Raw genomic sequence first — 27,220 nt, 5'->3', positions numbered from 1 at the left:
AAGATGATCCGGGAGGAATCAGTGATATATGACTGAAGCTGACCTTTACACTGATCACAGGGAACACCTATAGCAAAGTTCCAAATGGTTTCTCTTACCTTTTGCAACATATAGATCTTATCCAACTTTGTGTTTTCTTAGAAAAAGAGACTAAGTAGAAGAAGGCAGGGAGATACAACAACTGGGACTTCAGAAGGTAAAAGAAAAATGATTAAGAAGCAAGTTGAATGAACAAATATTCAGAGAACTCACAAAAGACTTTCTACACTTTTTAGGCCCAGTAATCCTACACCTAAATAACTCAAGCCAATGAAAGATAGAGGGAGAACTAATAAACACAAAATATATTTCCTAGACATGTGACATTAAAACAAATCTGTCAAAATGGATTTCCTAGTCATGTGACTTTAACTAAAACAAAATCTTTATGTACCTCAATTTCCAAAATTTATCAAGTGATTACAACACTTCCTTACAAGATTGTTTTAAAGATGACATTAAATAATTTTCTAAAATGCTATGCATATGTATGCTACTATAATTATGTGCTTGGTAATGTGTTTTTAAATGAAACAATTATGAAATTAAATTGAAAAAAGATGGGATTGAAAATAAGTTTTCCACCTTTACCTCAGTCTTGTAAATAATATATATAACTACGATTTCATATTCTTGCGTCTAAAAGGTGAATAACTTCAGACATAGCACATCCTTCTTTTGTTCAAAATTTAATGATTTCATTTTTATACTTAGGCAATTACTTAAATTTATGCTCAAAAGTACGAATTTAGAAGTATAAATTCAATTCAGATAAGAATACATTATTCAGAATATTGTATAGTGATTTTTAACAGACCATCTAACATATAGTATAAAACAGTTTCACTTACCCAGTCCATGTAAATATCCAAACATTTATTCAAGTATTTAATTAAACTAGAAAAAAGTAATCAGTAAAACTTTGTACCATGTCTGTAAACTTTATTTTAAAAATTGTGTTAAAAACTAATCATACAGGAATATTTTTATTAATAGGCTTAAAAAGTTTGTTCCCCTGTTTAAAGGAAAATACATTAGCAACATCTTCCATCCGAGACCATCTTTAAAAAAGTAAAACCTCTAGGTGCTGAAATGTTCTACAGTAGATTTTCTACAGTTCACACTTGTAATCACAAGATTGGAGACCAGTCTCTCTAAAATCTGGTAGAGAGATTGCTGTCTTAAACAAATGATTTTCAATCATGTGTTACACTACCACAGGTACAAAATAGAGTGCACACTGCATTTCACTAACAAAGCAAATCTTTTCTATATGCTGCCATACCATTTTTTTTCAGTATTTAAGCATGATGTCTTTCAAAGAGAAATACTAAATCCCATGACTGTAAACATTCACCAAAGATTTCCAGTACAATGAACAAGAGAGATGGCCTACATGCCAGTCAATTGTTATTATTTGTACAAATGTTGTCACCTCTATTGTTAAGAAACATATCCTGAAGGCAAATTATTACAGATTCAGATGTATTTCTGTAAGAAAGCATGCCTGGAAGTATAATTTTACTCAAAATACCTGAAATAGTCATTCTAATGACCAGAGTAAGCACCATTTTTCTAGTTTTTCCTTGACCAAAATATATTTTTCAGTTTAGTTCAGCAGTATGTGCAAGACATTTCATATTAGTATTTAAAAACTATTGGGGGCAGGGAAAAGAATGGGGAAGGAAAGGTATCAGGAAGGAGTCTTAAGTCCCCTTCATGTATACACTCTGAGTTCCTATTGATACCAATAGGAACTACTCATGCATACTAAGGGAAAACCCTAAGGGCCACATGCAACCTTTAATCCCTAGGCACAACTATTACATGATGTCAAGCGAAATCACAGGAAGATTTAAGGCTGTATTCGGCTGTAAAGAATTCAATCTCCTCTTTATCATTCTTTCTATACAGATCACACATACCAAAATTTCATAGAATGGGAGCTGATAAATACAGAACACTTTTGTAATATTGTTTCCCATATGATTTGTTAGTCCTATTTACATGGGAAAATGTCCATACTTAAAACTGCTATAAAGAAAAATTGAAGCTACAATTTAATTCTCTGAAACACTCCAATTTCCCTAAAGTAATCCTGATTCTCATTTTCTGACTTCTCCCCAACTTCTTTTTTTGCCAGGGTGTTCACCACAGTCCTTAAACAATTTTGGTCTTCTTCCATAGGAGGGAGAAAACAAAACAAAACAAAAAATCATTTAAAATTTATATTCACTGCCACCCACTTTGGGAAAGTCCAGTCTGCAGTGAAAATGGGGTTCCAGGTGCTGAAGGATAACTAGGAAATCCATCAGGCTGAGTAGGATAGCTCTCCAAAGCTGAAGCTGAATGTACCTAAAACAAAAAGTAAGAGCAAATTTAAGAAGCTGTTCTAGTTATAATTGTTAATAGAAGTAGGTTTTCACTTGCTTTAGCAAATAATACAATTATAATATTAGTACTGGAGGGGAAGACAAGTACTTAGCTGAGACACTCTTAACTGCTTAACTGCTTAAATTTTTTAAAAAGAATGTGTTACTTTCATAAAAAAATTGCTAGTTTACTGATCCAAATGTTCTTTAAAAAACAAAAAATATAGAAACCATAGAAAAGGAAAAATAACTGAGTCAACATAGCCAACACTAAGTCACCATTTTAAGAAAGCCAATATGATTTGAAGATTTGGGGAGTGAGTTCATTTACAGTTTAGGCAAAAAAGTGGTGATGATAAACACAGAAAAATATTTTTTACTACTAAATGTTAAAACTTTATATTTGACAATAATCTGTCACCATTCTAAAGTACTTTAGAAGTGTGACTGGTTTACCTGCTGCAAAAGGGCTGACTGTGCAGCTGCATTGTGCTGCAGTTCCTGCAATGAAGATTGTGAGGGGTTCTGGGAAAATCCAGGTATTCCTGGGAGTGACAAAAGTCCAGGAAAAACAGAATTTCCCGCTGCTTGAAGTCCAGACGACAATCTGTAATGGACAATTAGGAAAAGTTCATGCACAAGACTAAATGGTTACAAGCTGGATTTCCTATATTTATCAAATATATTTCATATAAATATTAAACCTTCCATACTTCCTGATTTTTAAAAATCTGACAAACCAAAACACTGAGATCTAATTACCAAGGGAAATTGCATATGCATCTACATTCCCTATATTCATGCCAAGTTTGCTTCAAGATGGTTATTTGGAAACCATTTTTGATGATTTACAATACATTACAAGCTTACAAAAATGAATGCCATTATTTGATTTTCACTTTCACCTAATACAGTAAATTGCACACATAGTTTCTTAAGGGGACAAACAAGATTAAAAATGAAAACTACTATGTAATTTCATTAGTAAAAACATACCCAGCTTGTGCAACAAGTGCAGAGTTGAAATTGGAACTAAATGCAGATGCAAATCCTGGCAAGACCGGAGCTGGTGATGGAGCTGTAGCAGCTGCTGGCAATGGTGCAGCTGCTGCTACTGTAGATGATGCTTGGAACCCCGGGAAGGAAGGGAGTGCAGGAGTAACTGTTGGAGTGTTGGAGACAGGGAAGCCATGGTAGGATGGGTTTGAAGATGGTAGAGGGCCTTGCGGAACAGAGAAAAGGGATGGAACAGCTGTAGATAAGTTGAGGGGGAAAGGTGTTGCTGAAACAGGGGCTGAGGCTGTAAGGCCTGAGATCACAGCTGCAGTAGAACTGGGATGAGGGACCGATGTGGAGGAGGCAGTTGTAGGGGGAGTGGCTATTAATGACCCCGGGAGAGATACAGAAGGATTAAGTGCTGGGTTGCCAGCAAGAGGAAAGTTATTGGTCAAAGAAGTGAAAGGAGGAAGAGCAGTAAACACAGGAGCAATTGGTGTGGAGGTACCATGAGGGGTCAAAGAGAGAGGTGTAGAACCATTTAGGGGAGCACTCAAGGAGGAAAGGCCTGATAAAGTTGGATTAAGGCAAGTGGATAAACTAACTGGCACTGATGCTGCTGCTGAAGTAAATGCCCGACCTAATGCTGCTGACAGGCCTAAAGTGCTATGAGTCGGATTAGCAGGATGGGATGGGCCTTTGAAAGCTGAAGGAGTGGGGCTTGTAGGCTCAGTTTTTACCATGACAGGAATGCTTGTGACCACAGGGGTAGCTGGAATCTGCAGTTCGGGATTACCTGGGTGGGGGCCATGCAAAAGTGAAGTTGAGGAACCAGCACTAACTGGGAGTGCTGTTGATGATGACGAGGGAGTGGCTAAAGAAGATTGTGCTGGCAAGGAAGGGGGAGTGGAACTTGGGTTGGCCACGGAAGGAGAGGAAAGACCTGGGAATATGGCCATGCCTGGAGTGGCAGACCTTTGGGGAGTAGGCGTAGCTGATGGGGTATAGCACTTGTTAACGGATGGAGTGGGAGTATCAGAGTTTTGATTAGTGAGAGAAGATAATGACGCCAAAGCAGAAGAATTGATTGAAGTTGTATCATTTGATGTCAGAAATCCTTTTAAGACAGACAGAATTGGATTATTCAGCCCAGGAAGACTGGTAGCAGGACCACCAGCAATTACAGAGGGAGCTGGGCTGGATACCACTTGGGGAGTAGGTGTTAAGGACAAAGGAAGCCCTGCAAAAACTGAAGATAATGGAGCAGGATTAAGGTTATTAGTAGAAACTGCTGTAGAAGTGGCAGGAAAAGGGAGGCTGTTAAAAGGAGCAGGAGCAGGAGCAGGAGCAGGAGCAGGAGCAGGAGCAGGAACAGGAACAGAAGCAGAAGCAGAAGCAAATGCTTCATTGGGAACAGGAGGGACACAGGGTGGAGCAGACCCCTGTGGGGCAGGAGGAGCAGTTGCAAGGCCTGACATAGGAGTCAGGCCAGAAAAAACTGTGGGGATAGGGGCCGATGTAGTGCTAAGTACAGACGTAACAGGGACATTGGGCAGGGAAATGGTTTTGATGACAGTTGATGTCGGGATTGATGACTGAGGTGTATGGTTTGCTGCAGAGGCCTGTCCCGGGAACACAGGAAGGACAGAAGTAGATGAGTTCATCCCAGAAATGACTGGTGTTGCTGGTGCTGATGGATGATTTGCTGCCTTCACTGGAGAGGGGGTAGGGACTGGAGTAGCAATAGGTGTTGAAGGATTGGAACAATGAGGAGAAAAAAGCTGACTTGAGTGGGAAGAAAATGCTGTAAAGAAATAAAAGACAAATAAAATTAGCAATTTTTTTAAAGAAATAATTTAAAATGTAAAATGGGTGAAATTTCTTTTGCACATGGATACAAAAATCTCTCTCTCTCTCTCTCTCTCTCTCTCTCACACACACACACACACACACACACACACACGCACAGAGTCTTTAACATACTATAATTATAGAGAGGTAACAAAGTACAGTCGGAAATACACTGGAGTGCTGAAGTGGGAACCTTGGGCTCAAGTCACAGCTCTGAAATCTGGTAGATATGGAACCTTGCTCAAATCACTTCATCTCTCTGAACACCTCTCATCAATTACTGTAAAAACCATGGATGATTCATTCTGTACTAATTATTTCAGAGTTCTTGTGAGAAAAATACTTTGTAAGCTTATTAATATTTTTGGGAAGGGGGACATCCTTGAGCAGTGGGTCTGGGAGTTCCAATTCCATGTGAAAAAGAATCTATGAGAATACAAACTACCTCCACTAAGATCAATAATTCTTCTGTCTCAAGAATTGCTTGGAGGGTATTAAGAGATTAAGTTACTTATTTATAGTGGCATGGGTAGGCCTTGATTTCAGGTCTTCCTGTTTCAAGGTCAGAGCTCTAGCCACTACATCATACTGCTTCTCATTAGTGAATAAAAATTAATAAAAAACTATTAAAGTAAAATAAAAATACAATAGGAAAAAATATAGTAGTTATTCTTTTAGTAAATCTGACACTTACTTGGATTTTGAGGTTTTGATGGATTAGAAAGTTCTTCATTTTCTGTGGAGAAAAAAATATATAAAATGATTTTAAGGTCCTACAGAACTAGAACTATTTTTCCCAGTTGATTAGAGACAAGAGTCATGCATGTATAAGAGGATCTATTTATTCATTATTCCTTAGGGAAGTCACTCCATTATCTCATAACAAGGGAACTTTAGATTCTCAGAGAAAGAAGGGAAAACAAGGGACATCTAGCCTGCAATATTCATAGTGCTGGAAATTTACTATACAGTATCTAGAGTTCTCAATCCACAAAGGACCCAGCCCCTTTTTAGTTGACCGAAGAATATATTTCAAAAATTAATACTAAAATGGTTGAAAGAAAATTATCATTTGGAATCCACTGTTTAACATGACATCTTGATTCTTGACTTCAAAATTGTACTGGGTCCTAAAAATCCAGGTGGAAAGGACTTAAAGTTTTCTGGGACAGGGGCTAATTTAATGTCCCTTGTAAGCTCTAAATATAGGACCCTAATTTCTTAGGAGGTTAGGGATACTCCCTCTCTCCCTAACCCAATTCCTTTTCTTGATGCTGAGTCGGTGGAAGTTAACTTATAAAAACCAATATTCCTATCACAAGTACCTTCAATATTCATGTATCCTTATTATCTGTCATATTAAAACAAAATGAAACTGAACAAAAATATGGGAGAAGTGACTCTGAAGGCTATTTTATATGGAGGAGTCAGGAAGAATTGGGTTAAAACTGAAGACCCAGAAAAGAAAATTCTTACTATTAAAGTTCTTGGCATTGTCATGTTTCAATATCAGAAACTCGTCAAGATGTTATAAGTGGAAAAAGTATTACAAGTTTGTAGCAGCACTCAAGGATCATGGGACCTTTGCATCTGACCTACAGTTGACACCTTCCATATGTGCTATCTCTCCCATAAGAATATGAGTTTCTTGAGAGCAGGAATTTGTATCCCCAGTGCTTACATATAAGTACTTAATGCAGGGATCCTCAAACTTTTTAAATAGGGGGCCAGTTCACTGTCCCTCAGACTGTTGGAGGGCAGGACTATAATAAAACAAAAACTTCGTTTTGTGGGCCTTTAAATAAAGAAATTTCATAGCCCTGGGTGAGGGGGATAAATGTCCTCCGCTGCTGCATCTGGCCTGCGGGCCCTAGTTTGAGGACCCCTGACTTAATGAATACATGCTTTTCCCATTCATATATTTATTCATATACATTTTAAAATCTTATTAGCTGTGTTACCCTGGGTAGGTAGGTAACAACTCCTCAATGCCTTAGCTTCCTCATCTATAAAATAATATAGTTGTGGTCTCTGAGGACTTTGCAGATCTCATCACATCCACTAGATGGCAGTGCAGTTTGTTAAAACTTCCTTGGCAAGATCAGTTTGATCTGATCAGTAATCATTTTTATTTTGATCTCAGTGACCCAGAATTGAGAGAAGAGACTCTCTGCTATGGCCCCTGAGCTTCTGCACATCCTTAGGCCTGTACATTTCTCAGTAATCATCCAGAAGTCTGGCTGCTTATTGCAAGTGAATCTTTTTTTTTAATCACTGCTTCAATATAGTCCCCTTACTCTTACTGTGCATTATGGAAAATGACTTCTCAAATCCTTTGTAACTCAAGTTTATGGCATGGCAAAGAGCTGTCCAAATTCTTTTGGAAAGCACCTGCCACACTCAGACTAAGACTACAATACCTCTTAGGAATTTTTAAATCACAAAAATTTATAATGGACTTGAAATCTTTTTCATATGATCCATCAGTTAAAAAAAAAAAAAACTCACAAAAAACCCTATAATTAATTATGGGGCATTAAATTCATTCCTATGAAACTTCATCTCAATAGAGTTTTCTCATCACTAAGTCATTTGAATTATGATATTGATACATAAGCTATAGATTTCTATCACCTGCACATCTGACAAATGTTATCTATATCTTCATACAAGTCACTGATAAAAATGTTGAACATCAAAGGGCCAAGGACAAATGCCTGGCAGCATGCTACTATAGATCTTACCATAAACTGACAAATACCTTTATCATTCCACTCTTCCCACTTCCAAAGAACTATACCGCTAGCCCAATGGTGTCAAACTCAAATAGAAAGGAATCTGTGCTGGTGGCACATTGACTTAGAAAACCATTAATTTACCTTATCTGTGTTGTACTGTATTTATGTTGTTCCACATTTCCCCATGATGTTTTTAAGTTTTGCTGGTCAGGCTCCAGGCAATAAGTGTTAACAACCTCTGCTCTATCCTCTATCACTGCACCTCATCCACAGGGGCAGCATTAGAAGCTTCAGATGCTCTGGTAAAATCCTTAGCACTTACTTCAGCACTCCTCATCTACTAGACTGATAACCCTGCCCAATTTAGAAATGAGATTAATCTGATATCATCTATTCTTATTAAAGGTATGCTGATACTTAGTAATCACTTTTCCATGTCAATTTTTAATTCTTCACATTATGCTTCCATCAGCACCATTATATTCTCCAATCTTCTGATTTCCCAAAAGAGTAATTGTGGGCGATTAAACTGTTTCAGGAATTTGGGGTAATCTGTTTTAAAGCACCTCAAATCATAAGATTACAATTTCCAACTGTACATTATCAAAAATAATTCTGTGGATAAAAGAAATGATCTAATGTTAAAGATCTGTTTTGTTTTGTTTTGTTTTAAATAAGATTCCATTACCTGTTGCCACTGGGTTAGGGGTATATGGAGGTGGAGGTGGGACTCCTGGAGCTATGACATTGGCCAGTGGTACCAAACCCGCATTGTTATAAGCACCTAAAACATAAACACATAAGGAAAAAGATTTGTTTCAAAATACATTAACTTGATGCTATTTAATGTTACTGAAAATATTACTTGAGTTACTTCCAGTAGTATTCACTTATATAGAAAGATAAATCTAAATCTATCTACCTATCAGAGTTGATATGACTTATGTTATTTTGATAATGGAAAAAATATCCACACAGTTTAAAATAAACAACTGCTTCAATTTGATATGGTAAAATATAGTAGCTGATGCGAGAAAAAACTCACTTTGTTACATTCCTGGTAATTTTCAAGAGTACATACTATAAGTGAACTCAATAAATTAGATACTTAAGAAATGAAACAGTACATACACAGAAATCAAGTTAGAATCAAATATCTTACTTGGTGCAATAGTTGCATGAGGTCGGCAGGGGGGTATAGGATATGGAACAGGTTTATGTGGATTATATGTTGCAGGAGCCTGGATAAGGATAAAATAAAGTTCAGTAATAAGTGCAATAGAAAATATGCATTACAGTGAAAAATCTGTTCAAATAAACTGAAAGCCTCCCAGCATGCATACCAGATATCATACGTAAGGTACTTTTCTCTGTCCATCTACCCAGTGGTGATGATGCCTACCCAGAATTAACCGTGTGGATTTCAGTCATTTCATTCACATATCTTCAAAAAAATCATTTAATTTAGTGATTCTTAAAATGTAAAATACCCTGTGTCATCCTCTTAACCATTAAGTTACTGAAAACATGGTAGTAACATAATGCTTTTTATAGTTCTTTGAAAAAGTCCTATGACAGAGCCAGCAAGGCAATATATACAATAATTACAACAATGTAAATAGAAGGGAAAGAAAAGTGCAATTATACTGAACAAATCGAATTCCCCCTTACCACCTTCCCCTCTGAAAAGAGAAGAGTCCTCTTTTCTTGGCAGAGGAAGCTTTTGGTTTAACTATATGAATGTGCTGGTTAATGGAGATAAACTGAATGCCTGCTTCCATTTCCCTTTTTTTTTTTTTTAATACTAGAAGGAAAGAACTTCTGGGGAGAAGGAATGAGAGCCATATTTGGGAAAAAAGATAACAAAAAAAATTTTTTTTAAAGAAAAAATAAAAAATGATAAGCTGATTATCAGATGCAAAAAATAAAATTAGTATCCAGTACCCATGATATTTTCACAGCTAATAAATGAATTTTTGACAATGGTGTTCTTGTATCTCAAGATCATGTAATTATATTTTCTTTTCTATACATACTGGTTTACATGGGCCAAGTATTCGTGCAGCTATTCCTTTGCCCTCATTTGTACAATCTTCTCCATCTTTTTTGATAGGAAATCCCTATAAAAAGAAAATTAGTTATTCTACTAATTATCTTATTATAAATTATAATTATAAATTCTACACAAAAAAGGTAGCATAGTAGTATAATAAAAGTAATATAATAGTATAGTAATAGAAAAACAATATTGGGTTGGGAGTCAGAAGATCTGACGCTGACCTAGAAGCCATAATACTGATATGATCACAAAGAACTTTTTGATATCACCTACAAAGAACACTAGATTTAGAATCAGAGCACTGGATCTGAATCTCAGCACTGATATTATGTGATCATCAGCAAGTCACCTTTAAGCTCTGGGGAGTTCACTTTTTTCTATACAATAAGAATCATAAGTCAATTTTATCAATTCTAAGACTATGGTTTCTGAATACAGCTTCCTTTAATTAAAAGGAAAGTTCATTTTTCTTAAATGCTTGAGGATCTCCGATTTAACTGTAGATCTTCTTTCAACCAAAAGATTACATATAGCTTCTCTAGGACATAGTATTCAATAGCTGTTGTAGCAGCCAATATAAGTTTTTCAACACTGATCTGAATTGTAGCCAGTCCTTCATGGTCTGCTAAGAGCTCACCTACTCCCAAGAAATCTTCTCTAATTTACTCCCATTATTAGTGCTCTCTTCAACTTAAAATTATTTTATGCATCAGAAAATGGCTGCTGAAATATATATTTTAAATATATATATATTTTATATATATTTAAAATATATATAAATATATATTTTAAAGATAGTTATCTGGCCTCAGACTCTCCCTAGCTGTGACTGGGGAGAAGTCATTCAATCCTGTTTGTCTCAATTTCATCATCTGTAAAATGAGCTGCAGAAAGGAATGGCAAATCACTCTATTTTCTTTGCCAAGAAAATTCCAAATGGGATCATGCAAAATCAGTCATAACTAAGATGACTGAAAAACAATAATTAGTTTCTAAGATCTATGAAAAAAACAGAGGGTTGGGAGAAGAGAGTGGTAGGTAAGCAGAGGAAAACCAGTTAATTCTAGGTCTGAATTATCACAAATTCTAAACTACTAAGATTATTAAATAATACATTAATAACGAACTTGCAATTTTGATGACACAACAGAATTTTCTTCATGTACTCATTTTTTCCCCAACATATGTCTTTTACAAATTTTAATTATTTAAACCTGTTCTTTATTCACAAGAGCAGCATATAATTATAGTTTGCTTACTGGGAAAGTTCCATTTATCTGACTGGGTTTCCCTTTAGGATATGGGTTGCCAGGAATCATTCCACAAGAAGATATCATGGCATGAGGAGCTTTACAACCTCCCTTTAAAGCCTGAAATAAAGCCAAAAGGAAAATAAAAAATGAGACCCTGGAAACTTTCACCTCATGAAACAGCTAATACCTGAATATATGAAAAACCAACATTTAGATGAATTCATTAATAAATGGCATAACAATCCAAGTTCCCAAAAGAATGGAAGGAGATGAAATACCAATGTCGCATTATTAAGAGAACAGAGCATTAAAGATAGCTACAAGATGACATCTAGGATTCCACTGTAGAAACATTTACTTAGTTATTTAATTTTTCTTCTCATAATCACTAAAAAGGAACAAAGCAACAGGATTGTGATATTGGGGAGGTTCCTTCTTCTTTGTGAACCTCAATTGTCACCTGTAAAATCAGAAGACTGGGAGATTAGCTGATTTCCCAGATCTCTTGTAAGCCTGAAATTCTTGGACTCTTAGTATATTTCTTCTTGGAACTCTAAATTAAATCCAAAAAGATATGCACCTTTTAAAATAAAAACCTCAAAAAAACTACCTGCTCAAGAATTCTCCTACACCGCTTCTTTTCAGACATGTTGATCCTAAAAAGATCTTCAATAAGGCGATAATTCTGTGCATCAATAATGTTCCTACCAAGAAAATAAAATTAATTCATTTATGTCATCTGAAGCTCTAAATATACTATATTATGGGAACTGACAATCTTTCCTCATAGAGATACAACTCTTTTTCATATGCCATTAGGGAGTATATATGAGTGAGTGTGTGTGTATGTATTTATGTATGTGTATACATTTATATAAAAGTCCAACTTAAAGAGCTTTATTTTATTATGACTACAAAATGTAGGTTTGTATAACCTGTACAACTGAATGAAAAAAAGTAAAGTAAATGCTTTCTCCCCACTCCTCTGCAGAGGTGGGAGGTGCCCAGGTGTGGAACCCTTTATACTGGATGGAAAAAAAAAACAACCTTTTTTTTTGGATGAGAGGAGGAAGAAGGGTCCAGGGGAAATTTAAGCAAAATAAAAGATAACAATAAAATTTTGTTTTTTAAGAAGTAATACCAGGTGATGATTCATTTCTATTAATTACTATTTCTTCTATAGCATTCAATTTTTACAAAGTGCTTGAGCTACACTTCAATTCCTACAATTCAGCTTAAAAGAACTCTTACAATTCTTTGTTGTTTCCCTAGTAAATGCAAAAGGGCAGATCTAAAATTTAACAACAGACTTTAAAGAAATCACAAACCCCCCAAAATTTTATATTTTTTCTCTTCACCAAAAAAATTTATCTTTAAGAAGGCAAAATGAAATAGTTGAGAGAAAATGGGATTGGGGGTCAAACAATCCACGCTAGAATCTTGGACCTGCCATGTACTTGAGCAATTTTGAGCATGCCACTTAACTTTTCTAGTCTTAATAATTTCCTCTTTGGTAAAAAGAAGTGGTTGAACCAGATGACAAGCTCTTTATTATTCTATGCAGAGTCATATTGTCTTAGCACAGTGTTCTAGGAAACTGCAACATGCAGTATTAAGAATTCAAAAGGGCCAACTGATAAAAGTAAACAGCAACAATGCCAATTTCACAATCTATCTTTGTAGTCTCAATTTGGGGATTAAATACAGAAAGAGTTCTATAATAAGTACAATGGCTTTTCCTAGAAGGAAATAAAATAAAATCATGATTCTTTCTTGCCAAACATCATTTAGCACTGTTTAAAATGAAAGAAACATTTACTAACTTCCTTACTAGGTTAACTGAAATCTTTTCATCTGAAACAAAAAAGAACACAAAGGATTACTCACGAAGCTAACAGTTCGAGGGCAATCAACTTATCTTTGCTGAAGGTGAAACAGTTGAGGATGTTGACCACTTTTACTGCAGGGACAGCCACCATTTTCTAGTAATAGAAATAAGAAAAGGGTAACAGACAAGTCACAATATTTATTCCCTTGCTTTTGATCCCTTCAGAATGGCACAGATACTACTATGACCCTATACAAGTCACTTCTGCCTCTAATTATATGTCAGTTTCCTCATCCATAAAACAAAGGACTAGACTCGATGACCTCTAAGTTTCTTTCCATTTCCAGATCTTTGATTCTATGACAATCCCTCACCATTCCATGCTATTTATTGTTTTTGATATGGTTAAAATCACTGTCAACTTCATCAAAATGCCAGTACTGTTAAAAATAACAACCAAAAGCAACAAAAACAACATGGTTGAAAATATTTATGGAAAGCACAGGTTTAAAAAAAATCTAAAGATACAAGTCTTTCATTTTTGAAACTGCAGAGCTAAATCAGATTAACACAGAAACTTAAATAACATATTATTATAGTACTGGCTTTGTAGATGATTCAATGACTCCATTCTAACTTAATTAACTTACCTACCACTCAGGCTTAAAAAGAAAGCTACTGGATTAACAGGTCAAGATACCTAGATTTCCAGAGTCAATTTAACTAACTAGGTATATGATAGGAGGCCAATCCCTTTACTACTGAGAGACTTTGGTTTCTATTTGTAAAATGAGAAAGGGGATAGGAGTAGGGAGGAGTAGACTCTATCTTCTGTTTTTATATACAGGCTTTGTAACCAACAATCTTTTCTCTGACACTCAGTTTTTAAAAATGTCAAGTGAAAATGTTTAACTTCAATAATCCCTAAGATTTCCTGGAGCTCTAAAGATATAGTTCTATATACATATAAGAAATCAAGAAATAGTAGAGATTAACAGATTTAAATATATTACTATATTTATGTATTATAACAACAATACAATTAACATTATACCATATATGGTGATATATCACATATTATAATACATTAACATAAATAACTTTAAGAATTTAATATATACATAGATTCTATAATTATTTAATGATAGGGAAAACCAAAAGGAGAACCCCATAAAAAGTCATTTGAGTCACTCTGCAGCAGATTTTTTAGAGTAAGAATTCTTAACCTGGGATTCCCCAGACTTGTGATACCTCTCCATTTTCCATGATCTTTTAGCTCATCGAGAATTGGCTCTGCAATCACTTCTGTCAGTTCTTTCAGGAGCTGAGGACATAGTTCACCTGAGTCAAGTGACTTAGCAAAGTTTGCTTTTACTGTCTTTCCTTGCCTTAGGAATCAAGTCAATTAGCAATTTTTGATCTCTAATTTTTACTGTAAAGAACATTCTCCTTTACAACAAACTTCAAGTAAGAATTGGGCAGCTCTTTCATTTTTTTTTTTTTTTTATTATTTATCGTCATCCCACCCATTTCAAACAAAGATCCTATTCCTTCTTTGAGCCTTCCTTTACTAACAACACCCACACCCCTTTAAATTACTCTTTCCCTTGATTGATTCAGGAGCATTCCTGAATCTTTTTCTAGGATCAGACCATACCCTTATATTTATTTTTTTACTTGGCCTTGCTTCCTGTATATCCACACGGGTCTCTTCAGATAAATCCAATTTTTAGTCTTATTTAAACTGTTCTCTAACTCTTCATATTCAGAAGCATCTTTGAGTGTCTTAAATCTCTTTGGGCTTCCCTTGGTACATTTTAATGCAAAAGAATGCTAGCTTTTTCCTATGAACCTTTTGATACCTTAAACTATAAATAGAATTTCCATCATTTCCACCCCAATAAAAATCAGGTCCAGAATAGAATTTCCCCTTGTTGGTTCAACAACTTATGGAAGCATGAAATTATCTCTAAGGAAAATTATGAAGTTATAAAGTTCAACTTTTCATGGACAATTCTAGAAGATGACTAAACTATTATATTATGCCTTAGGGAGAGACTTGTAATCCATTTCCTAAAGTCCTCATCTATTCTCTCTCTATCCAAGTGGTTCAGTAGTCTGGTCTATAGTATGTTCCAATGACCACATTATTCTGTTATTTCTCTGTTTTGATGTGTACTCTAATATTTTCCAAATCCCCCTTACTTCTGAATTCTCTCACATATATGTCCCTTATTACTACACCATTTTTTCCACCTATCATTCCCCTTTACCCATTCCATTTCTTTTTAGGATGTATCCCTATCTGGAGCAGTTCAGTCTAGAGTTCAGTCACGGGCTTCATGCCACCAAAACTTAATGCTACCAGAGGCCAAATGTGTTCCTTGGCATTAGTTATCCTCCTATTTAATTCTGAATGGTATGGGTTTTACCACTGGCTTCTTTTAGTTTCTTCTTACTGTTTCATTTACTATTTATCTCACTTCTAATATCCATCTGTGGGGGCACACACAGGCATTATTCTCATGTCCTTGTTCTTTTCAGTTTACAGCTTGTCACATACACTCTGTTAGAGATGCTCCATTCCTTGTGAAGAATCTGTCAACCCTAGCCTATAAGCTGTGAGTCAGAATCCAAATCAGTCTGGTGTCATACTCTCTCACAGTTAGCTAAATGAGATGATGATCAAGTTCCTTTCCTACTCTTGAGTGAGACATGATAGAAGACAATGTTGGTTTTACAATCAGAGGCACCATTTCAGTATAGGCCATGTCACTGTTAGCTTATAGAGTACTAGGGAATTTATTGTACTGTTTGAAGTTTCAGTTTCTTCATTTATATAATGAAGATATTGGACTAGATGACCACTCATGTCCTTTTCAAGTATAGTGACATGATTCTAAGACTTCATGTGGTATATAAAATATAATTTGTATTGTTCTGAACAATCACCAGTTTTTTTAAAAAATAAGAATCAAACAAATTTAAAGTTATCTTGCTTGATATACAAGTTTTCAAACCAGCTTGATTCAAAAACCAAGGAATAACTGATAGTATAACAGAAGATAGTATAACAAGATAGTATAACAGAAAAAAAAATTAAGTCATATATTTTAAAAGAAAAAGGAGCAAAGTGCATACTTACATGTTGTAATGCTTTCACTGCTTTCAGCTGGGGTTCAGCCCAAGAAAAGTATCTCAGCAATTCAACTACCTGAAAAAGAAAATAATTTTACTCATATAGGTCAAAAGCAAAATAAACTATCTTTGAAGATATTTTCTACATGAGTTTTATGACTATTTCTACATCATTTCTACCATTAAAACTGGGTTCATCATCAAATCAGAATAGTTTAAATAAATTTAAATCCAGAGAAATCAGTGCAATATCATTAACATCACTTAGGCAGTGCTAGAGTGGTATAGGAGATAGTGTGCTGGAACTAAATCTGGACCTGAGATCAAATCTCAGACATTAAGCAAATTACTGAACCTCTATCTGCCTTAGTTTCTTCAACTGATAGATAAGGATAATAATACCACTTACCTCCCAGGGTCATGTGATTATATCTATAAAACATTTATAAGGCACAATGCCTTATATAATAATAGGTGCTCAATAAATGCTTGTACCCTCATCATACAGCCTATTATAAAAACTCCCCTCCCCCTTTTTCTTCTCTTAAGCCTACAAATACATTGATAACTAGTTCAATTGGAATAATGCAGAAATGATGTTAAATAAAAAAATCTGGGTCCTAATCTTAATTTGACAATTGTCTATCTATATGACTTGACAGTACAATCTGATTCCTCTGAATCACTTTTCTTGTGCAGCCACCAAGGGAAAGATCTTGAACAAATCAAATTAGTGAAATATTTTTTTGTTCCTTAGAACAAATATAAATGAGATCATAAATATGCATTTTCCCAGACACTTGGATGGTAAGGATACACATACCTTTTAAAAAGGTCACAATGTCAGTATAGAAAAAGCTGTTTTCTGGAACCTCACTAATTAAGAATACTTCATAACCTAGCAATTTAATAAAAAATCTATCTTGTAAACTACTCAGCCAATGTTAGCACACGGAAAAAACTCAGATAATACTCCATATCTGATGAGAGCTAAGCAGAAAACATCTATAAGGAAAATAGAGAACTTTAAAAAAAAAAAAAAAACCCTATAACCATAAAAAGTAATAAAACTTTTTTGAAAAAGTTAAAAAAAAAATTTGGTTAGAAAATAAGGCAAAGGATTTTTTCCTAAGATGAAACTGGAACAGCTATTAAAGCAATAAGGTTTGGTATAAGATTGTAGAATTAACAATCTAAGGTCATCCCAGAATTATTAGAGTATTTTTTTGAAATTGAAATCAGTTTTTTTCCCTTACCTTCCCAAACATCTCTGCCAAAAATTAAAAAAAAAAAAAAAAAAAAAAAACCACCCCAAACCTGAGTTTTCATAGGTTAAAGTTCAAAAGTAAGGAGCAGAAAATATAGAAGTTTTGAGCAATGCTAGATAAGCTGAGCTCCATCACTACTACTAAAATACTTTTTCTTAACTAAATCTATACTTCTCTACTCCTTCCCAGAGATTTTCCTTTGCTAAGTATATTAGAAGCTATTTCAGATTTGTACTTCTACTAGAGGTCTGAGAATGATAACTAACAATTTTTTTTTAATTTTTATTTTTGCTTTTTCTTTATAAGATATGAACATGGGTAATTTTTCAGCATTGACAATTGCAAAACCTTTTGTTCCAATTTTCCCATCCTTTTCCCCCAATGGCAAGTTGACCAATACATGTTAAATATGTTAAAGTATAAGTTAAATACAATATATGTATACATGTCCATATAGTTATTTTGCTGTACAAAAAGAATCGGACTTTGAAATAGTATACAATTAACCTGTAAAGGAAATAAAAAATGCAGGCGAACAAAAATAGAGGGATTGGGAATTCTATGAAGGGGTTCATACTCATTTCTTTCGCTGGGTTTAGCTGGTTCAATTCATTCCTACTCTATTGGAACTGATTTGCTTCATCTCATTGCTGGAGATGGCCACATCTATCAGAAGTGATAATCATATAGTATTGTTGTTGAAGTATATAATGATCTCTTGGTCTTGCTCATTTCACTCAGCATCAGTTCATCTAACAAATATTTTCTAAACCCTATTTCCAGATATCTGTCATCTGTGTATCTCTCTCTCAAGAAATAAAACTGATAAAAGGGATAAAACTATATTATTAGGCTTAAAAATATTGGATTAAGTATGAGAACTGATAGAAGTCATCTCTATTATTATGATTATTCTAGAAGTTCAATTTCAATATATAAAACATGCTGCTTCTATTAAGGCACCTCCCAACAAGATGGAAAGAATTTTAAAGATCTTGAATAAATACATCTGTAAATGAACCAGGCAATCCTAAGGTATCTTTCATATAATACTGTCATGAAAACAGTTGCAATGCTAAAAACAATAATAAACAAAGAACAGTACCTGTTCACTAGAGAAGTATCCATGCACATATTCAATTGCTTTTAATTTGTATTCTGTCAAAACAGCCTAAAAAGAAAACAAACCACACACAGTATTCTGTTAAATATGTAAATAGCACAAATAATAAGTATCAAAGAAAACTATCCTGTAAAATATCATTGAGTGCCTTGGTACCACTGAGCAACAGGATCATATAGGAACTCTAGAGTTGGTGGAAATATAACAATCAGTAAAAAAAAACTAATATATAGTGCTTTGAAGTTTGCTAAAGTGCTTCACAAATAATTCTTTTCTTTAATAGCTTTTTTAACAAAGCATTTTTTTTTTCCTGAGGCAATTGGGGTTAAGTGAGTTGCCCAGGGTCACACAGCTAGGAGCTATTAAGTGTCTGAAGTCATATTTGAACTCAGGTCCTCCTGACTTCAGGGCTGGTGTTCTATTCACTGTGCCACCTAGCTGCCCTCACAAATAATTTTCACTGAATCCTCACAATGAGCCTGGGAGGTAGTTGCTGTTGTTATTCTCATTTTATAGTTGAGGAAACAGAGGCAAACGAGTATTAAATTATTAGCTAGGGCTACGCAGTTAGTAAATGTTGTCTGGATTAGTTTTTCTTCTTATTGTTTCATTTGCTATTTATCTCACTTCTAGTATCCATCTGTGGAGGTACACACAGGCATTCATCTCATGTCCTTGTCCTTTTCAGTTTACAGCTTTTTTGATTAAATTAGCAACATATGTGTCGAATACACTCTTTGTTAGGGATGCTCCATTCCTTGTGAAGAATCTGTGCGCAACTTTTCTAGGCCCCAGGTCCAGTGCCTTTTGTAGTCCACCACCCGGTGGCCTGGCTGGTGGACCTGCACAGGAATATCCCAACCACAGCCACCCTGACAGCTGTGGTTCAACAAACCTTTGTCTGAAAACTTTTAGTGGCATGAAACCCACCATCTCCTGCAGCAATCCTCTTTACTTTTTGATAGCTTTGAGAGGAAAAATACAATTATTTTTGGCTGAATCACCTTGCTGTGACCCGCTTACTTCATCACAAAAGCTCCTTCCCTATTTCTATACCTATTTCTTTGGCTTGCCATCGATGGCCTACTAAAACCCAGAACTTCGTGTTAAAATTAAAATTTCAGAGTTTTCATCAGTAGACACTTCTCTCAAATTCTAATCATGTGACCTTTATAAATCAAAATAGAAAGATATGAGTTTATAATTCTAAGAATGTCTGTAAAACATCTGTTTCAAACTTGGAATGCAAATTCCATTTTAAAATGGTAGACGGTGAGTGTCATAGAGTTTAAAAACAAGTTTCTGTGGACTAGGAAACCGGAAATCATGTTTTAAATGGTTATGGTAAATTGAATTTTGAATTAACAATTATGAAATCCCAAAATGTTGTGTTTGTAAGATTGTTTTGTACCTTTTAGAAAACCAGTCTATCCTACATTAGTAAACAGTGCAAATAATGAATATTTGTTTCTAATGACATAATTGGATTATTAGAAGTTTCCTTAAAATACAGATGGAAGGTATAGGAAGTAGAAGAATCAAGGATATAAATGGAAGTATTAGCTAAGCAAGGAGATGGGTCATATTCTCAGTCACTCAAGAAAAGCATTAAAAAGCACTGGGGTTGCAGCTAGATGGAGCAGTGGATACAGCACTAGCCCTGAAATCAGGAGGACCCGAGTTCAAATCTAGCCTCAAACACTTAACACTTCCTAGCTGTGTAACCCTGGGCAAATCACTTAACCCCAATTGCCTCAGGGGAAAAAAGGAACTGGAGTTGGAGAGGGAACTAGAGTAGCTCTGAAGACAATATAATTAAATTGTTATCCTCTTACATTCTTCAATGTTATGATCAGTATCTTCTCAGGCAAAGCTTTCAAAACACCATGGACTTTTTTTTATTGCACATTCATTAAAAAATTTACAGCATACAACTCGGTCAGCTTTAATCCACTTTTCTTTTTAACTGTGAATTAAGTTTATGAATCAAATATAAAATAGAGCATCCATTACAATTTTAAGAATTTGTGCTGTCTTTTGGGGAGGTCATATTCCCTAAAAAATCTTTATCATCTTCATTGAACATTTCCCTCCCCTCAAAAAGCATCTTAGCATTTTTTAAAAATCTTTCAGAACTTAACTTATCCATGTCTAAGCAACATTAAATAATGTTGTATATTTAATATGTGAATTTTTCAGGTTCTGAACTTGATATCTGTGATGTACCTACAAGTTATAGAAAGGAATGTTTTATAAAACATACATACATGGGTATTCTTTTTAAAAGTATCTACCATATTAGGGGAAACATTATTTTTTAAATTAATGTAAGATTAGGTTTTCATGTTTTAAGACAATATGGTATAGTAAAATTGGGAATTGAATGATTGGATTTGAATCCTAGTCTGTTACTTTTATTTATCAGCTGTGATAAAAATCAATCAAAGCACTTGAGTTTCTTTACCTATAAAACTAGATTTTCATTACCTGTAACACTAGATTTTTAAAAAAGTCTCTGCCTGCCCAGTGGCCAACAATTTAAAACAAGATGAAGGGTCAGAAGAAAAACTTTAAATATCAGGTAGTAAAATCAAGAAAGCCATTCTTTTTTTAGGATAAATTTTTCTGAATAAATTAAAATAATTTTATTAAGGTGGTTTCCTATATGGAGAGCTATAGAAAAAAAGGAGGTAAAGGAAATAAAATGACAAGCTGTATGCTATGAACAATTGTAGAAACCGGAATCAGCAATATGTAAGAACCAGTTAAGATGTTCTGGGTGAGAATATGTAGTGACATAACTGTCACCTATAGCAAAAATATTGGCTGAACCCAGCCCTGAGTCATTAAATAAAAACAATGGCCAAAGGAAATAAAATCAGCCAAATAAGAACTATGATTACTTTGCTTCTAACATACATGAACGATTTGTGTTTTATATTGTTTATATCCCAATATTGTGAGGGAGATACAAAAATGATAAACATTTTAAACACAAAAGAGATCATAGCTTTTTTAGTTTTCATGCCTTTGGTCTAAGCAAGCTGTAATTGATCAAAAATCATCTGGTCAAACGTTTCGAACAAATGATCATACAGATTCCACTCCAACAAAGCCAGGGAACTCTATTTCCTAAAGCAGCTCATTTCAATTTCACAAACATTTATTTAGAGGATGTTATGTCTGTTTCACCAAACCTCCTGTGAAATATGAATATAGGACAAATTATTATCTTTAGGTTTATTAACAAAAGATTTAAACAGCTCAAAATAAAAGATCTGTGAAACTGTACAGGTTTCATTACCAAAGAGACTTGAACAGAATAATAGGAGTTTAAAGGGGAAAATCTAGAGGATAATATGACTGGTGAAGATAGGAGTGAAGGATGAGTAGAGTGTAAGCAGACAAGAGAAGAGAGATAGTGGAGAAAAGGGCAATGAGAAAAAAATGTTTTAAAAAATGAGAAAAGGGCAATGAGAAAAAAAAAAGAGTAAAATGGAGGTAAAAATACATATAATTCTGCTAGCACTCGGCTAGAACACTTAATTCCCTTAATGTTTACTATTTTCACTAAAAGTTTTTCAGTTTTTCCCTTATCCCTGGCCTTTTCCCTCACCCCTTGAAGGTTGTGAAATTCTGAGCAATGCTAAGGTACAATTAGTCCACAGCCATATGTGGTCAGAAAATTGTTTTCCCCCAAGTTTTTCATGGAGATGGATGTGTTAACAGAGAAAGTTTGAGAAAACTTGAGATATTTGTATTATTATTTTCTCTTCTAACTGGTTTCTAGTCCCAGCTTTGTCAATTATTAACTGTGGAATCCTTAACTTCTTTAGACTTTAATTTCCTTAGCTACAAAATAATGGCTTTGGAGTAAATACTCAGATCTACAGCTACTTTGATTATGAAATGTAACTTTCCAAAAGAAACTGCAGTACTCATAATCTTTCTCTTGATATGTGGAAGAACAATAGCTTCTCAGAAGACACAGGAAGTTTCCTTTCCAAACCTATCCTTTGAAGTCTATTTTTGTCCAACCCTTTATTTTAGAAATGAGAAAAGTACCAGAAGAGTGAAGTGACATATCTTGTTGCTGTCCAAGCCATGACTAGAATCCAAGTCTACAAACTTCTAGTCCAGTTTCTTTCTACTACCTTCAGGAATTAAATTCTCCAATTTCTCATATTAATTATTCTATTCAGATTTTGTATAGGAGAATAACCTATATTGGGGAAACAACTAAAAATCTAATGCTCTACTGGCAAGGGGTAGTTTTGCAAACAGGATTTTTCATATAAGTTCGTATTTCTTTAATATACATTATAGTTTAAGTACTTTAACTATAAAACAGTATATAGGAATGTTAAGGTAGAGTATTGTGTGGGTGTAGGTCTCTGCCCACAGAAGAATTCAAGGTACATTAGTAGTGGGGTTGGACAAGAAGTCAGAACAATGTTTACATTCACTATTAGGGGCCAAGAATCTTCATCTCTTCTTTAAGTAATTTTTCCAAAGAGAAGCTACTCACTTATTTGATTTCATGGTAAAGCTAAAAACATAATATATAAAATCCCTAGCTTGCCTCGTCTAGAAAGAAACATTTCAATAATGAATAACAGGGAAAGGGCATTTGGAATTAATATATACTCTAGGTTCTGGACTTCACTTTTGTTAGGGCTCAACTTCATCTACATCATCATGGCTTTCATAGACTTTTTGTAATGTAGCCTTCCATTACTGAATAGTAAAAAAAGTCTGAGTTTTTGCATTGAAGCCCTGAATTTGAATCCTGATTCAGATACCTAGACTCAGTGAATATAGACACTTTATTTAAGCACATTTGAGCATCAATTTCTTCATCTGTAAAACTGGGGTTTTAATATTTCTTAGGATTGTCTAGGATAAAAACAAGATAATGTATGTAAAATACTTTCAAAGCCTTTAAAGGGTTTTCAAACCATCAGTAGCAGTTGCTATTTTGATATGACATTGGTGCATGAGAAATTTCTGAGTTTGAAACAGAAGTAAACAATGAGCATTAGTTTTGACTTCTAGGTCCTAGAAATAAAGAACATGAAAAATTTGTCTTAATTTTTTTTTCTTTCTTTTTTATCTCCTTGGCTATATACCTTTTAGTATTGGCTCAGGTTCCCACAGTTCTAGAGTTAAGCAGTCCATTTAGTCCAAACTCTTCATTTACAAACCAAACTCCAGCATGCTAAAGTAACTTTTCCAAGTTCACACAGTAAGCTTCAGAAGTGGGATTTGAATGTAGATTTTCCAAATGCACACTAAGGTCCCTCCTTACTTAAATCCCTCATTCCACTAGCATGATTCTCACAAAGTGCTTTTCAAACCAGATAGCACCCCCTCAAATTCCCATTTTCTATGGATTCCCTTGAAATCCTTATCTGAGATCAGCTCTAATCTAACATAGTTTGAAAATCTGATACCCTATTAGCTACTTTCATTTGCCAGAATGATTTAAGCTGATAACTTCAATTTTTCCCTACTTCTTCCATGTCCTATCCCCTCTAATATATTAAGCACCCTGAGGACAGGGCCTATCATTTTTTTTTTTTTTTTTTTTTTTTTTAGGTCTCAGCACCTACACTAGTCTTGGAAATGATAAGTATATAATAAATGTTCTTGCACTGAATTTGTTGAATATTTTTACTTTCAAAATTCATAGATTATCTCTAAAAAAACTCAACATGTTCCCAAAAGCAAGTTAGGACCTCTAGCAATGAGAAAAGAGGCAGAAGAATAAGGGGAGATAAGAAATAAAGCCTTACCATACACAAATTATTTGTAACACGTGTAAAGTTCTTTAAGATTTGCTAAGAATTTCTCACATCTATCTTGAAAAGTTATTCCTATTTTACAGATGAATAAACTGACAGATTTATGTGATCATGGGAAAATCACTTAGTTTCAAGATAGCAAATCTATCCATTATAGACCTTTAATATTTTAATTCCTGTAATCCTTAAATTATACATTTTTCTAAAGTAAATTCTCTCCAATCAAGTTAAATTCTTTGGGGGACTCTGTACCAACTAGAATTTTCTAATCCCCCACAAAACTTCAGGCAGCCTAAATGTGTTAAGAATAGAACACTTAAAAATAAATATTTTTTCGGAAAAAAAAAATTGGAACTTTCAAATACTTAAACTCAAAGTTAGTCCAAACAAACTTTAGTATCCATGCTTCAAGGAATAAAACTGATTGATAATTAGCATATCAATTGTTCATAAAGGAGAACTTTCAAAGAACTTCTGAAGACAGTGAGTTCTAGCTAAGCATTTACTTAGCCAACTTATTTGAATTGCAAATTCTTTTTCTAAGGACTCAAAGATGCAATCTTTAAGTCTAGTCATCATCAAAATCGTCATGGATTCCACCTTAGGTGGAACTGAAATTAATAATATTTTACAGCAAACTGATTTTAATTGAATTCAAACAAGAATTTTGGTTTGTAAAATAATCATGAAAACATTAGACAAATCAAATAATCAATTACATTAAGGTTAGCACTTTTTAGGGGTCAAAGAATTTAAAACCAAAACTAATCTTACTAGTCAAATTCGAGTCAAGTAAACTTTAATCCTTCAGATACAAATGTCTTGTAAACTACTCTAAGGAGGCGGCTAGCTGGACCTTTAGTGTCTGGATATCCTGAATTCAAAATTTCCCTCTAGTACTTGAATCCTCTAAGCCTTAGTTTCCTTATTTGTAAAATGAGGATAATAATAACATCTCACTAAAGTTAAGCATAATTCTAGGGAGAAAATCTCATGCCAAGTTTATCTTTGTATCACTTAGGAAAAAATATCAAAGTTCTTTTTTGTAACAATTTCAATTAATGTATCTATTTTTTCCAAGAAAAACTACTGTATTATGTTGCTAAATTATATCTTTAATGTTTTACTGTACAAAAAAAAAATCATTCTTTGTTTTATGACAAACTGTGGGATAAAAATGACTTAGATACAAGTAAATTTCTGAAATTTACAACCAATATTCCAATATTTAAGTAAGCAAAAGTTAATACACTTGAAATAAGCATTCTTCCAATAAGTTAACCTAAGATAGTTATTTTCCCCATCAAAACAAGAAATAATTTGTTTGCTTTATTTTTCTGGTTCAATAAACAACTTGGCTTAATGTTGGAAGTGGGAAGAAAACGGCCTGAATGACAAAGTGTTAAATAGTTTTGTTGCATGAGAACTTAGAGCATCATACACTGATAGATAGTTACATTTTAAAAACCTTCCCAGGTATTTATTAGGCAACTAATAATTTTGGAGACATTGTTTCCCCAAAGTCTGGGAGCCCCATTGGAAATGAAACAAGTCAGACTATATTTTGCCGATTTTTTTTTTCTTTTTCCTTTTCCTTTAAAAAGTATTCGTGCAATAGGCTGGTTCTCCGAAGGGGGGAAGGAGGCTACTGGGATAAATTCTTGTATTTATTAGTTATTAGTAACATAGATATGGATATTGATACATGTACTTATGTGCACAGACATAGAACCATACACATTATATATGTGTATACATATACACACATACATATCTAATATACATTTTCTTTTCTTTTTTTTAAGAACCTCAACAGATCAAAAGAACCCTAGAACCCTTATCCCCATTTCCTTGGTCCAGAGCATCCTATCTCCACTTAGATCACTGCTTCAAAGGACAATCGATCAGAATGATATGGCCTTCTATGTACTACTTCAAGTCACCAAGAAAGAACATTTTTACCTTTCTAATTTCATCCAGCACCGTTTCAAAGGACTTTTTATCCATCTTGACTGCGGTCTTAAGACGTAGTTAGTATTTCAACAAAGCATTCGTACTCGCGCTACTCCGTTTTGTTAAGTAGCTACAGTGGAGGCATGAGTAAATGACCCAGAAGGCAAAAGAAATTAAAAAAAACAAACAAACAAGGGGGGGGAAAGCTGGCTAAGAAGTATAAACTTGAGAGAGGGACGACAAAACAATTCCCTGCAAAGTTTTCTCCAGCTGCAGTTGCGTGCAGACACAAAGTGGACACGACGCTGACGGTCTTATTTATTCCCCGGTGAGTTACAGCCAGAGAAGGGGACTCCTACGGAAGAGAGGGGTGTTTGGGGCCCGGGAGAAAAAGGAAGGAAAGCCAGGACGGGGGAGGGCAGAGCAGGAGCGGCAGCAGCGGCAGCACCTGCGCCAGGGCTGCAGCCGGGGAGGAGGGAGGCGAGGCGCCCTGCACCTGTCCCCGCCTCCGCCGCCTCCGCCTCCGCCGCCGGTCCGTGCGCCCGTCACCGCCAGCCCGCCCCCATGGCCGTCCGCGCTCCCACAGCGCTCGCTCGCTCACGTTCCCGCACCGTGGGCGCCTTCGGTTCTACACACTCCGGGCCGCGGCGGCGGCGGCGGCGGCGGCAGCACAGGGGCTCTCTTTGTTACCAGCACCCGCGGCTTCCGGGAGCGGGCAAGGCTGTAGAGCGCCCGAAGAGCCGGATGGAGGGGGAGACCTTCTGGGACAGGGGGGATCGCGACTGACGAGGAGCGAAA

The 27,220-nt window shown here is 35.0% G+C and overlaps 1 protein-coding gene across 1 annotated transcript; it reads right to left on the bottom strand.

Moving 5' to 3' along the window:
- Positions 1 to 713: 713 nt before the first annotated feature.
- PROSER1 (proline and serine rich 1) lies at positions 714 to 27,192 on the bottom strand. Its single transcript, XM_003764537.4, has 13 exons — positions 26,432 to 27,192; positions 18,648 to 18,713; positions 16,282 to 16,350; positions 13,196 to 13,290; positions 11,919 to 12,012; positions 11,315 to 11,425; positions 10,033 to 10,116; positions 9,159 to 9,237; positions 8,685 to 8,780; positions 5,953 to 5,994; positions 3,408 to 5,211; positions 2,868 to 3,018; positions 714 to 2,394 (listed from the first exon to the last, which is right to left on the bottom strand). The coding sequence occupies exons 1-13, from the start codon at positions 26,474 to 26,476 to the stop codon at positions 2,272 to 2,274; spliced, it is 2,859 nt and encodes a 952-aa protein (XP_003764585.1). The 5' UTR covers positions 26,477 to 27,192; the 3' UTR covers positions 714 to 2,271.
- Positions 27,193 to 27,220: the final 28 nt, after the last annotated feature.

This window comes from Sarcophilus harrisii, chromosome 3 (genome assembly GCF_902635505.1).
Source record: "Sarcophilus harrisii chromosome 3, mSarHar1.11, whole genome shotgun sequence".
Taxonomy (NCBI): Eukaryota; Metazoa; Chordata; class Mammalia; order Dasyuromorphia; family Dasyuridae; genus Sarcophilus; species Sarcophilus harrisii.
Note: the sequence above shows the minus strand (reverse complement) of the source record. Positions and strands in the feature narration are given on the sequence as shown.

Bases quoted from the DNA above. Each gene is read 5' to 3' on its own strand.
- PROSER1 (XM_003764537.4), bottom strand. From the start codon at position 26,476: ATGGATAAAAAGTCCTTTGAAACGGTGCTGGATGAAATTAGAAAG. The intron at 11,426-11,918 runs GTAGTTTTTTTG...GCTTTATTTCAG, and splicing joins GTAGGAGAATTCTTGAGCAG to GCTTTAAAGGGAGGTTGTAA. The intron at 9,238-10,032 runs GTATGTATAGAA...ATCCTTATCCAG, and splicing joins TACTTGGCCCATGTAAACCA to GCTCCTGCAACATATAATCC.